General features: G+C 39.1%; 1 protein-coding gene across 3 annotated transcripts in view; it reads left to right on the top strand.

Annotated features, from left to right (window-relative positions):
• The window catches only part of Ncoa7 (nuclear receptor coactivator 7), a 187,555-nt gene that overhangs the window by 118,294 nt on the left and 55,895 nt on the right, over positions 1-13,366 (top strand). For all 3 annotated transcript variants that reach the window (XM_031380712.1, XM_031380714.1, XM_031380713.1), the window contains exons 4-7: positions 3,629-3,708; positions 6,454-6,561; positions 10,413-10,526; positions 11,485-11,610. In XM_031380712.1, the coding sequence (XP_031236572.1) occupies positions 3,629-3,708; positions 6,454-6,561; positions 10,413-10,526; positions 11,485-11,610 (428 nt within the window). The remainder of the gene's footprint in view (positions 1-3,628; positions 3,709-6,453; positions 6,562-10,412; positions 10,527-11,484; positions 11,611-13,366) is intronic.

Genomic DNA, 13,366 nt, shown 5'->3' with positions numbered 1-13,366 from the left:
TGTGTGTGTGAGTGTGTGTGTGTGTGTGAGTGTGTGTGTGTGTGTGTGTGTGTGTGTGAGTGTGTGTGAGTGTGTAGGCCAGAGTTGTATGTGAAGTGTTTCCTTATTTATTGAAAATGTCTGACTCAGGCAGTCTTGGGGCTCATAATTCTGCTTCTACCTCTTCAGCATAGCTTGATGGCTATGATGTACATATCACAAGGGCTCTACTTTACTTTTCTTACTTACTTGAGACAGGATCTCGTTAAGCTTGGAGATCACCCATTCATCTAGACTAACTGGCCAGCAAGCTCCAGAAGTCTGCCCGTTTCTTCTCCCCCTCCAGTGCTGAGATTACAGATGTCACACTGGCTTTCTCTATTAGAGGCAGGACTCTTGTCCTCATGCATGCATAAAAGCAGTTGACTGACAGAATCATCTCACCTGTTGTTTACCTTTCTTGAGAAGTGAGCTGAGACAATGTAGCCTAAAAATGAGGCAGACTAAACTCTCATGCAATCGCCAACATGATTCAGAGCATCAATTTATACTGTGAGGGTTAAGAAGAACCACACAATAAAAGTACAGTCACAAGTACAAGCTACACACGGCAAAAATATGTTTTTCCACAGAGGCATGTAAACAAATAACATGTAGTAAATAATTACAATGAATTATAAATAATATATATCACAATGAATTATAAATAATATATAATAAATAATAAAAACATAATTGTAATGAATACTCTGAAGTAAACTCACTCCTATCCACTATACCTGGTAGGGACACAAAAGCACATTCTAAGACCAATTCTGCTTTTTGAAGAAACTGAGGTCATAAGACTCTTGTTTTCTTAGAGTTTTATCATAAACACTCGGTACTCCCCTAGCACACCTCCAACCTTGGCCATGTTCTCACACCCTGCCTTTATTTTAGTTGTTTTTCATATTATACATTTCTTTAATATGTGCCAGTGACAGGGCAACTTTATTGGTTTTTCATGCATTCAAATATACATATTAAATTTATACTGAAAGCTTTATCCAGAGCATATCTTCTTTTGTATTTTTGCAGTCTATTAACTGCCCACAAGTTAATGGGCCTGCAATAGTCCTCCTCATTTCTTGGATCTAGCAAAGGAACATGGTAATAGTGACTTATGAAGCCAGTGAAAAAGACAGAGTACTGTAAAAAGAGTAGACGAGAGAAGTTAAAGGGGCTGAGCACTATAGCTATGACTCAGTGGGAGAACGCTTGCATAGCAGGCAGGAGGCCTGCTTTGATCCCCAGCACAATAAAACCCATTGTGGTCATGATGCCAACACTCTGGAGGCAGAGGCAACAATCAGGAGTTGAGGGTCATCCTCAGGTACATAGTGAATTTGAGACAAGCCTGGGCTAAATGAGCTCCTCTCTCAAAAGAACAAACGAATAACGTAATAGGTAGCCTTCGCAGTGATCAAAGAAGAGAATCTACTTTCTGGAAATTGTCCTCTGACCACATGGGCCTATGACAGCCGACATACACACACACACTTGTTTTTCCTTTTTTTAAAAGAGAGAATGAACATGTAACCTTGTGCCAGAAAGAACATCTGGAGGAATGTTTCTGGGGGGGCAGCCTGGGTTCATCTCCCATGGACACAAAGGCCACAAATTTCAGTTTCTCTGTCTCTTTAGCTGAGATTAGGAAAAAGGATGAATGTTGTTAATGTTTCATTGCTTACCTTCTCGGATATAGGTAACCCCATTTTCCATGTGTTATAAGAATCAAAAATCCTGTGTTTAAATTGTTTGAATGTGGGCTGTATAGAATGTTCTTGTCTGAGCTCAGTAGTTCAGTTCTCTGAAGTTACCCAGATGTGGCCACCTGATGGTGGTTAGAATGGATATTCCTGGCACTTTCTTCATTTGTTCCTCCTGAATTTTTATTTAATTTTAAAGTGTTTATGGGAAAAAAAGCTAGGAAAGTCATATATGATGTAAGTTTTTCCATGTTCTGATACCTCCTTCACCCAGCATCCCTATGTCTATGCATAGGTGATCCAAATGTCAGCAATTTCTAGGTTGGGCTGGGCTGTAAAACATTAGATATAGGTGACTAAATTATTCCCATTTCTTTTATTTATAGGAAATTATGAATGTTCAGAAACAGGCTTATTCTTACTTGTCTGTTTGTTTACTTATATCCTGTTTCTCCTCTGCCATTTTTCTTGCCATGCCACATCATTTTATTATATTCAGTGTGATAGGTTTAATTTTTTATGTGTTCTTGAAAACTCTGTGTGACTGTTTTAGACTGGATTCCATTCTATAAGTGGTACTGGTCTATCTATCCTGTTCCTCTTGGTGTGAATTTGTGACCATGTATCTCTGCCTTGTTATTTCTAATGACTACCTTGGAATCCCAGAGCACAGCTACCACATTTACTCACCTTCCATCCACGTGTGCCTCATCCTCAAGCAGATTATTGTGGTATATATAAAGTGCTTTCCTCACAGTAGACCCTGTGCATCTGCGAGTTTAACTGCTCAAAGACACGCAACTGTAGGTGCTTGGAGCTCAGTGGCTGGATCTGGTCCCATCTCTGGTAGCCATTCATGTTTTTTTCTGAGATTAGATATCTAGTTCCCATGCTTGTAAGGTGATTTCTAATTTTGATATGCATTTTTTTCTGTCCAAATAAAAGTTGGAATATCTCTTCTTGGTTTCAATTTTACGTTCTCTTGTTACTCCTATTGTTTTTGAGCAATGTTTTTTATATTTATATTAATAGATCACAATGTATTTAAGTATAACAATTAAGTGGGATCATATGAAGCTGGCAGTAGCAGATCATTTTGACCTGTAATAACAGAAATGTAACCTGGGAAATATCTTAATTATTAGTGTGTCTGCCTACCATGCATAAAACCTGGTTCACTCCTCAGTACTGAATAAAATAAATGTGGTGCATACCTGTAACTTGTAACTCCAGGGTATTGGAGATGGAGGTAGGAAGATCAAGAGTTCAAAGTCATACTTGGCTACATAAAATGTTCAGTTCTAACCTATGGTACTCTAGAACCTGTCTCAAAGTAATGAAACAAACCAAAACTAAAAAAATAGAAAAATCTATACATCACCCTAATCTGTTTTTAGAATTATGGTTCTTCTATGTTTATATTATAATAATATTTTGAGAAACATGTGTTTACTATTTTTTTTTAGTTTGTCCTCTTAAATTCTTAAAAGAAAGATAATATAGTCAGAGAATGAACATCTTACAGCTGTTGTTACATAAATCAAAGCACTTTCTAAAAGGCTAAAGTTATTTGCATTGTGCATAGTTTATATAGTGATTATACTAGTTTAGCTGTAACCTCTTTCCATTAGATATTCCCATTTAAACTAATATTTTAATAACTTGAAACTTTACCCTGTTTTTGCTTATATTATTTGGTTACAATGGCTATTAATCATTTATTCTGTTGATCAAAGGTATAGTATACTTTATGAGTGTGTTCCATTTCTACCCATTGCTTATTTTCCTACTGATATCATTTCTTATATTAATTTGATAGTGGATTTTCATGTAATGTAGATGTAGTATGCCTTCAATTCCTGAAAATGAAATTATTCATCAATGTATGTTTTCTTCTTTAGATGACAATCAAAACAAAACTCATGATAAAAAAGAGAAGAAGATGGTGGCCCAGAAGCCGCAGGGCACCATGGAATACACTGTAAGTGTGATCAGGGTGGCTGGAGTGATCACTAGTGCTCTAGGATGGAAGCACACTGTTTTTCCTTGACTGACTTTGCCCCCTCACTATATTCTTCTTGAATACCTATCACATAATGTGGTTTCTCAAGACCCGTTTTAGGTTATGTCTTTTTCCCTTTGTTGTGGTAATTTTATGTGGGAAGGGAAGCTCTGACCCACTCTATCCCATTTAATTCCCGAGTAAATAACACAGAGACATCAGATTTTATTAACAAGCTGCTAGCACTAAGCTGGCCAGGCTTTGAGCTATTCTTATCCAACTAATCTATTAAAACCAAATAAATGCCCCGTTACTTGCCAGCCAAGTCTTGCTCTGTTCCATGTGTGTCCTCAGGGTGAGCTTTTCATGGCCACATGCTCATGGTCCATTCTCATGGTTCATCTCACCTCATGGTGGCCTCTTTCCTCTCCTTTGCTTTTTCCTTCTCTCTCTTTGTGGTCTCTCCTCACATTCTCTCACTCAATCCAAAGTTCCACCTTCCTCTCCCCCTCGCCCAGTCACAGGCTCTAGCTTTTTATTTACCAGTTATTGGGGAACATTCTTTACAGTGCATTGGTCAATATAATGCCCATGGTCAAACTGCAACCTGATCTTGGAGCACAGACCTCGGCATCTGAATACACAGTGCGTTAAGACCAATCCATGTTTTCTCTCTGGCACCAATGTCTGTTATTCCACTAGTTATCAACCTTGCTTAGGGTCATCTGGAAGGCCATGAGGGATCCACTTCATGCACCCTGGACACCCTGGTTTAAAGAGATGACATTTCTCAATAGAGAAGGGATATTTTCAGTTTAGTATGCACTCAGCTTTGCTTCCGCAGAAAAACAGGTCAATGGTCTTCAGAATGGTTGTGACTACCTGCTGTAGGTGCATATCCCAGACATCTCTTCTAAGACCTAGAGGCAGCAATCTGTTGTTGCTCAACATATCCACTTAGATCTTCTCTATGCTTGATCCTTTTCCAAAAAGCAATAGCTTCATGATTCCAGTATTCATACAAGCCAGGCTCCCTTAGACATGCCTTCTGTGCTCTCCAAGGCCACTCCTACCTCTTTTTACCATCCAGAAAGTCTAGATCAGGTTTTTCTCTCTCTCTCATTTATCAATAAGTCATTTTAGCTGCTTTTTTTTTTATATAAAAAAATCTCAAACATTCGATTTTACCAACAAAGATTTGGGAGGCTGATGCTGGGGTGAAAGGCTGCTAACTCACACAAGCAGAGAAAGCACCCGGCTGACCTTCCTCCTCAGCCAGTGTCCCCAGAAGCAGAGCTCCTTCTCTATGTAGTCTTAAAACCCCTCAAACTGAGTATTTCTTACTCCTCTCTGTACATCTCTCCATCTGTCCACCTGACTTCCCCTTAATCTCTGTTCTCTCTTATGTTCATTCCCTGTCAATTGCTTGCTTCCTGCACCTCTTGACCTATGGTTGACTTAATTTTATCCTGTTTACAATAAACAGAAATCTTGTATGAAGATGTGTGTTAGGGCTGAGCCACACCACAACTAGACATATTTTTTTCCAGTAAATAACACAATCTACCGGTTCACAGTGTGCACAGATCTACTGCAACATTTACACTGCTTGCTGATAGGCTTGGTTTAATGTCTATCATGTGCCGTAATTCTTTTATTCAAACTAGACCTCTTTTGTGTTATATTCCTGGCCCATGCCAGGGTATGTTTCCATATCCTTGAATCTGTAGATGATAATGTTGCACAAGGGTCGTTTATTGTGACCTTACTCTGTGCCGTGAACTCGATTTTGTCGCTGCACTCTGAGCTCCTGGAACCCAGCAGCTGTGTGTAGCGTATATGAGCGCACAATTGTAGTTCTATTTAAATTCACTGTGAAACAGCAGTGCTGACGGTCTGCTTCGACTTCTTAGAAGAAACTAAATGTTGTTGCTCTTTGATGACTCTGTTTTTCTAGTAAATCCTTGTTTTAGACTGACCATGTCAAGCTGTGCAGCCAGTGAGCAGTAGTACCAGACGTGGTGCGGATTCTCAGTCTTATGTTTTATGTTGATGCTAAAGCCTGAAAATCCTTAGGGTTGGATGTGTTTTCTCATAGAAAATAATACACCTAAGTTTTGCCAAAGGAAAGTTGGAACTCTGTTAGTGCACAGTAACAGCAGAAGGTGAGGAAGTCCAGAAATGAACTGCAGTTAAGATGCTTTTGTGTATAGTTTTATTGAGTATTTTTTTTTTTTTTGAGACAGGGTTTCTCTGTATAGCTCTGGCTATCCTGGAACTTACTCCGTAGACCAGGCTGGCCTTGAACTCAGAAATCCCCCTGCCTCTGCCTCCCAAATGCTGGGATTAAAGGCGTGTGTTATCAAGTATTACAAATGAGCCAGGTTTGGTAGTCTCACCTAAAATCTCAGTACTTGGGTAGGCGAGGCACAAGGCCTATTGCAAACGAGACAAACTTGGGCTACTTAGTAATTTTCAGGCTGAAGTGCACCTTTGCCTCAATACAAAACTGAAACACAACAGCCACATAAAACAACCAGCACAGGAAGGACAGAAAAAGGAAAATTTAATAGCTGCTCCTTTTCATGGTAGGTCTGGACAGAGCTATTATGTTTTGTTCACTGCCGTCATGACCAAGTTGGCGCTTTGCGTCTGTTTATTGTTTGTCTCTTTGTTTTGGTTTTCCCTTACATACTCTGACACCTGTTCATTTCACTCCTGTAGGCTGGGAGCCAGGACACCCTCAACTCTGTTGCACTGAAGTTTAATGTCACTCCCAATAAATTAGTGGAATTGAATAAACTCTTCACACACACTATTGTTCCAGGCCAGGTAATTATTTTTTTATGTTGAACATTATTTTAGAAATTTTGCCTTCATTTTTTGTTACCATAGTAAATAACTTAGTATTGGTGCCATAAAATTGTCTTCCATGATGACTCATTCATCTCCCTCATAGCCGAGAGTTCTGAAGGTGTTTTAGTTCTGGTAATTAACTCAGAGATGTATCCTTGTGTTTACAGGGGCATCAGGAGGAGTTTTAAATTAATGAACATTTTCTTTCCTGTCAAATATAACACAGATCTCTTACAATGTTTAACTCTGATTTACGAGTTCAATATAATCTATTAGTAAAGCAGGGCCATCATTTTATTTTAATTTAAAATAATTTTGTTTTTTTATCTTAATTTGTACCATAACTGTCCACCTGCCAAAATAAAAGAAAGATATTGAGAAAAATCATCATGAGAAAACCAACCTACATTGTGCTTCAGGATTTTACTAACTTTAGTCAGCATAGATAAGCTAGCAAATGTACAGTGCTTCCCTTTAGTTTGACACAGTAAGCTTTTGGTACTCTGTACAGGATGTCATTTTTTTTTTTTTTTTTACTCCAAAAGTACATTTAACCAATGTGTTAATGGCTCAGTCATTGGAAGCGCATCTCTAAGGTCAAGTATAGCCTAGTCCATGGAATCACTGGATATCTAATTCAATCTTGCTAGTGAATCTGGTCCATCAGAGCCAGTTTGATTAGCTCTGTTTCCAGAAAATTTGAGAATTATCTTTCCGAGGTTAATTTGCTGATCACCTTGACATACAGAAGAAGTAGGGTGGCATTGACGATGGCAGGGATAGGGCCGTCTCGTCGAATAAACTAAAATCTTACCCTGGACTTGTTACTTCAAAAGGCAAATAGTAGGATCAGAATAGCTTTATAAAAAAAATAACTGAGGCCTACAGTGTTTTCCAGGAGGCTCTGAGTTGGACTGTCTTGTTACTTGTTCCAAATGTGGTTTAATGTGCAATGCATGTACTTTTGTACTATTTTAAGTGTCCTGTGAATATACACTTAAAACTGTTTTCCTAACTATAAAACACGTTGGGGGGATAGAGTGAATTTTTTCTCTAGGTTAAAGAGGCGATTTGTTTTATGATAAAGAACACTAACACCTTAAATCTCCGCTTCTCTTGTCCTGGAATAAACACAGGAAGAAAACTTCTCCCCATCCCATGGTCAAGGCCCAGTTCCACACTGAAGAAGCTCACCCCACTTTCCAGCTTTCTCACACGTTGTCTCCTACTGTGTTGCCTGTTACTTTCTCAGAGTTCAGAGGCATTCATTCATCTAGTTTAACTACATAAAATAAATACAGGCATTGTGTACTAAGACCACACAACTAGAATCATTGGTGAATGGATTTCATAGAACTCAAAGCCTTGGCAGTTGCCATTAACTGATACTGAAGGTGTGGTCAGGAGAAACCCTCTAAACGTCCTCACTGTCTTCATTGCTAGCACACCATAGAGGCTCTACAGTTCAGTATGAGGCTTGTATGAGGCACTGTAGATGAGTGTTTATACCGCTGAGAAACAGGCTTGATTTTATCTTACAGAAACTACCAGCTGCAGATATGCCTCTTTGTGTTGCTTTATGGATACTCAGAGCTGTTTTTGGTTAACCTTTCAATAGGTGTTTAATAATTGTGTGGCTCAGCCGGGCAGTGGTGGCACATGCCTTTAATCCCAGCACTTGGGAGGCAGAGGCAGGCGTATTTCTGAGTTCGAGGCCAGCTTGGTCTACAGAGTGAGTTCCAGGACAGCCAGAGCTACACAGAGAAACCCTGTCTCGAAAAACCAAAAATAAATAAATAAATAAAATAATTGTGTGGCTCATATTTTCAGCAGTATCAGGTTGTCAATCATCTTACATCCATTGACTTAGATTTTTCTCACCCCTATCTTAATGTATTTTCTGGTTTTAGCTCATTTTTTTCCCTAGATTCAAATGAGGATTTTTTTGTCCCACATCCCCTGTGTGTGTAGGCATGTAAGTTTAGGTACACACCTAAGTTGATGTGACAAAAAACTTTTGCAAGGAAGTTCTCTTTCTCTGTGGATGAGGCGGCATCAGTCTGGTCTCTGCTGCTCAGCTGTATGCTCAAGGCTAGCTGGCCTGCCAGCTTGCCTGTGCTTCTCCTGCCTCAGCCTCCCATCTTCCTGAGTGCTGGGACTGTAGATGCAATGCTGTGTCTGGCTTTTCCTCCAGTTTCTCAGGTCATCAGGCTTGGACCTCGAACACTGAGCCATCTTGTCAGAGCTCGGAAGTGAAGTTTAAATAGCTAATGCTAAAATAGAAATATTAACACTATTGATCTGTGATCAGTTATTAAATGATTGGCTTCAAATTTTGTCAATAACAGCAAAGGTTTTTATTTTTTTAAGACTATAGTTGATTCCACGCCCAAATGTAGCTATTTCATTGAAAGAATATTGAATTATGATACACAATACCAGCTCAGGAGGCAGACTGTTTTGCAGTGGAATTATTATACACTTGTTGGGCTAGTTTTATTTTTAATCGATGAAATACAAAGAGGAGAGAAAATGTAGGGATGACTACATTGGTACTACCTGGCACCATGCTCTGTACAGTCCATCCTGGACTCCCCCAGTGCTGCCTGGCAGGGCTATTCTGTGTGGTAGCCTGCTCTCCCCCAGTGCTGCCTGGTAGCCTGCACTCCCCCAGTGCTGCCTCGCAGGGCTATTCTGTGTGGTAGCCTGCACTCCCCCAGTGCTGCCTGGTAGCCTGCACTCCCAGTACTGCCTGGCAGGGCTATTCTGTGTGGTAGCCTGCTGTGCTGCTTTTTCTCTTCTCATATAGGTTTAGCATTTACAATGCAGAGATCTAAAATGCTCTGAATTCTGAAACTAAGCCCTTTGGGGCAATTTAGATTTGTAGTTTTCAAATTAGTAAAGCAGGTTAAGTTTATGCAGATATATATATACATATATATATACACATAGTTTTTTAAATTATACATTTAAATATATTTAATATATTAATAAATAGATATAGTAAATAATAGAAAAGTATATATTTATATACATGAGTGTTACATATAGTTATATATAGTTTTAGATATATACATACACATACCTACATATAGTATTAGGGTTTCATAACAATATGACCAAGGTAACTTTTATAAAGGGAAACATTTGATTGGGGCTGGCTTACAGTTTCAGAGGTTTAATCCTTTATTATCATAGGGGAACCATGGCAGGATCCAGGCAAACATGATGCTGGAGAAGTGCTCTGCAGGCAGCAGAAGGAGACTGTGTTCCACACTGGGCAGAACTTGAGCATAGGAGACCTCCAAGCCTTCCCCCACAGTCACACACTTCCTTTAACAAAGGCCACAGCTACTCCAACAAGACCACACCTCCTAATAGTACCACTCCCATGAACCAAGCATTCAAACACATGAATCTAGGAGGGGGAGCATAACTATTCAAACCACCACCATCATACACATGCAACACATACACTGAAGTACTGCCCCAAGTATTTTAGGTATACTCAAGCTGTTGTGTTAGTCTTACTCCTTGGAGGGCTCTTCCCTCCCTCTTTTCCAGTTCCTACTGTTCAGGCTTTACCTGGTCAGATAGAAACTCATTGGTTCTCCTACAGCGTCAGTATTCTGTAGCCATTGCACTGTGACATTTATATTGCTAAGAATGGTTTATGAATAGTTTAGAGGATCCCATTTTGCTTGTTAGTAGAATGAAAGCTCCTTGGGTCTTGCTAAGTATGATGTACAGAGGTGTGAGTTCCATAAGTGTGAGTTTAGGAATTGCTTGACATAGGCCCTCACTAAGCCATGCTTTCTTGTTCCCAGGTCCTGTTTGTACCAGATACCAACATCCCTTCTAGTACCTTACAGCTTTCGTCATCTACCCCTGGTGCTACTGTCTCTCCATCATCATCAGATGCAGAGTATGATAAGCTGCCTGTATGTATGCCAGCATCTTACACACTGGAGTTCATACCTATGATTAGTTGTAGAAATCAGTACACTATGTTTTTAAAAGATTACATCTGAAAACTTCTGTAAAGTGGTGAAGTTAGGGAAGTTGTTGTCAGTTGAGAGAATGTATCCTATCTCAGCACACCTTTTTACAAAAGGTCTCAAAGGTAAAAGTGCATGCTGTGTGCAAAAGCAGTGGTTCTCAACTTTCCTAATGCTGTGACCTTTTAATACAGTTCCTCATGTTGGGTTGACTTCTAACCATAAGATTTTTTTCTCGCTACTTCATAACTATAGTTTTGCTACTGTTATGAATCATAATATAAATACCTGTGATATCTGATGGTCTTAGATCAACTCTGTGAAAGGGTCATTCAATCCCCAAAGAGGTCACTACCCACAGGTTGAGACCACTGTGCAAAAACAAGATGCTAAATCCCCAGTTAAGTGAGTACATTGTGCTTTTCCTAGGGAACTAGAATTAGTAATCTACAATGAGTTCTTTAATTTTGGATATTTTCAAAAACATTTAATGGAACAGTTATGGATCTACATATATTTTTCAATCATAGTTTGATTGGAATGCTTATTAATCATACCTCTAATTTAGGAAATAAACATTTTAGTTTGGGTAGAAGCTGGTGATATTAGCATTAAAACTTCAGCTATGTCATGAGTTTAGTTTCCTAATTGTTGATGTTTACAAAAATAATCCAACTTTTATTGAACTTCTAAAGAAAGGTACTAATATTCTGTTTTTATAGTTAAGAATTTATATCTGGTTACAAATAGTAGAGACACTTTTGAAAACAAAAAAATTAATCATTTGTGACATTTTTGAAGGTTAATGTTTAAGGAAAAGTGGAAACAGCATACTTATGGTGTAATATGTTTTGCAAGGTGATTTTTTTCCCCTTAATTTTGGACATTGTTGCTTTCATAGGATGCAGACTTAGCAAGAAAGGCCTTAAAACCCATCGAGAGGGTCTTATCATCTACTTCTGAAGAAGATGAGCCAGGTGTCGTAAAATTCCTCAAAATGAACTGTCGCTACTTCACTGATGGAAAGGTATCTGCCACTGTGATTGTTTACTGGTCAGGGGATCTGCAGAAACTAAACAAGAAGGCTCATTGCTGGATGGGAAGCTCCAGTAGAGTGTGTTACCCATAGCACATAGTTTGACAAACATTCATTGATTTTTTTTGTTGCTGGTTGTTTGGCCTTTTTCCTACTTAAATGAATACATCCATTAAATAGAAACACGATGCCTTGTGATTTTGGATTTGCCCTTTTTTTATAGCTCTTGACCTGTAAATTTTTAGGGAGATATTCTGAGTTTACCAACAAATACTTGCATGATTTAAATTCTAACTCTTACCACTTGCTGGATACGAGATGCAAGGGAAGGTACTCGAGCATCCTCATTGTATACTTTTCCCATCTATCAGATAAGAATGATACTAAAATTTAATTAGGGGGGTATAATACTTAAAGAGGATGGTTCTTGTAATGATTTACCTCTAATCTAAGCAATGGAAGTTTTCAACTTAGTGTTGATTCTGGTGATGTTAGTATTTAAAATTACTTCAGCTGTATCATGTTTTTACTTTTCTGGTTGTTGATAGTTACAAAAGAAATCCAACTTTTTGAGAAGTTTCAAAGAAAGGTCTGTATTGATATTCTGTGCTTAGAGTTGAAAATTCATATCAGATTACAAACAGCAGAGAAACTTTTTAAAGAAAAAAATTTCCTGTACTGCAAACAATTCAGAAAGATAATTATAACACTCATCAATTGGCTTAGCCCCTGGGAGTCTCCTAAGATCCCTCAAAGATACTATCTTGCTGATCAACTAGGGAATTCAGTGTAGTCTGAGAAAGCTCCAGATTTGAGAGCTGCAGGCTACTGATTCATTTCCACAGCACAGCTGTACAAATTGGAACTACAAGTTTTCTCTGTTGCTGTTCGTATTAAATTTTGCTGGAGATGAGACTTGCAGTTATGTTAGACAGAAACATTGGGACTGTGTTTCGGCACCATGATTCTGATTCTCCTTCAGCACTACACATGAATCACACACTAGAAACACGATGATGTCTTGCTAATTGTAAAGCACATTGTTCTTGATCATCAATGGGCTTAGAACAGTCTGTTATCGTCTGATAGAGAAATGGGGACCCATGAGACATGAGTGTTTGAGGCAAGATCTTTTTTTTTTTGTCCAAAATCAAGATGTTTATTTTCTGGCATGCCGGAGTTGATCCTCAATTAGTCCCTTGAGATGAGTGATGAGAAGGCAACCCCAAATGGCTATTACAAGCAGTTTTTATACTTTTTAGGGGTACAGGTTACATCAGCAAGGATACAGTTCCAAGTTATTGGCTAAGCATACTGATCTTTAAATCTATTGGCTAGCAAGCATGTCATGCATTTGAACTCTACCTGGGACCCTCCAGAGGGTCAGGTGACTGACTCTCACTCAGTACATTCTGAGAATTTTTTTACTGAAGAATGTTCCTGTGGGTGGAGAATGGAACTTGGCCTAGCCTTGATCCCAGGCGAGAGGGGAAAGCTATAAGGAGGATGTAGGACTGGAAAACCCCTCAGGGTTCCTCATTCTTCTTCCCCCCCCCCAACCCCCCCCCCGCAGCACCCTTTTTTGTACAAGCTCCAATCCTGGAGCTATGCTTAGGGGTCTTGGGTAACTAACTGGGGCAAGATCTTAACACAGTCATCCAGTTGCAGCTGTATGAGCAACCAGGAGTCTTTACTGCTCCTGTGCCTCCCAGTGACCAGGAGTCTTTACTGCTCCTGTGCCTCCCCA

This window comes from Mastomys coucha, unplaced genomic scaffold (genome assembly GCF_008632895.1).
Source record: "Mastomys coucha isolate ucsf_1 unplaced genomic scaffold, UCSF_Mcou_1 pScaffold2, whole genome shotgun sequence".
Taxonomy (NCBI): domain Eukaryota; kingdom Metazoa; phylum Chordata; class Mammalia; order Rodentia; family Muridae; genus Mastomys; species Mastomys coucha.
This window is presented reverse-complemented; position numbering and strand designations above follow the sequence as displayed.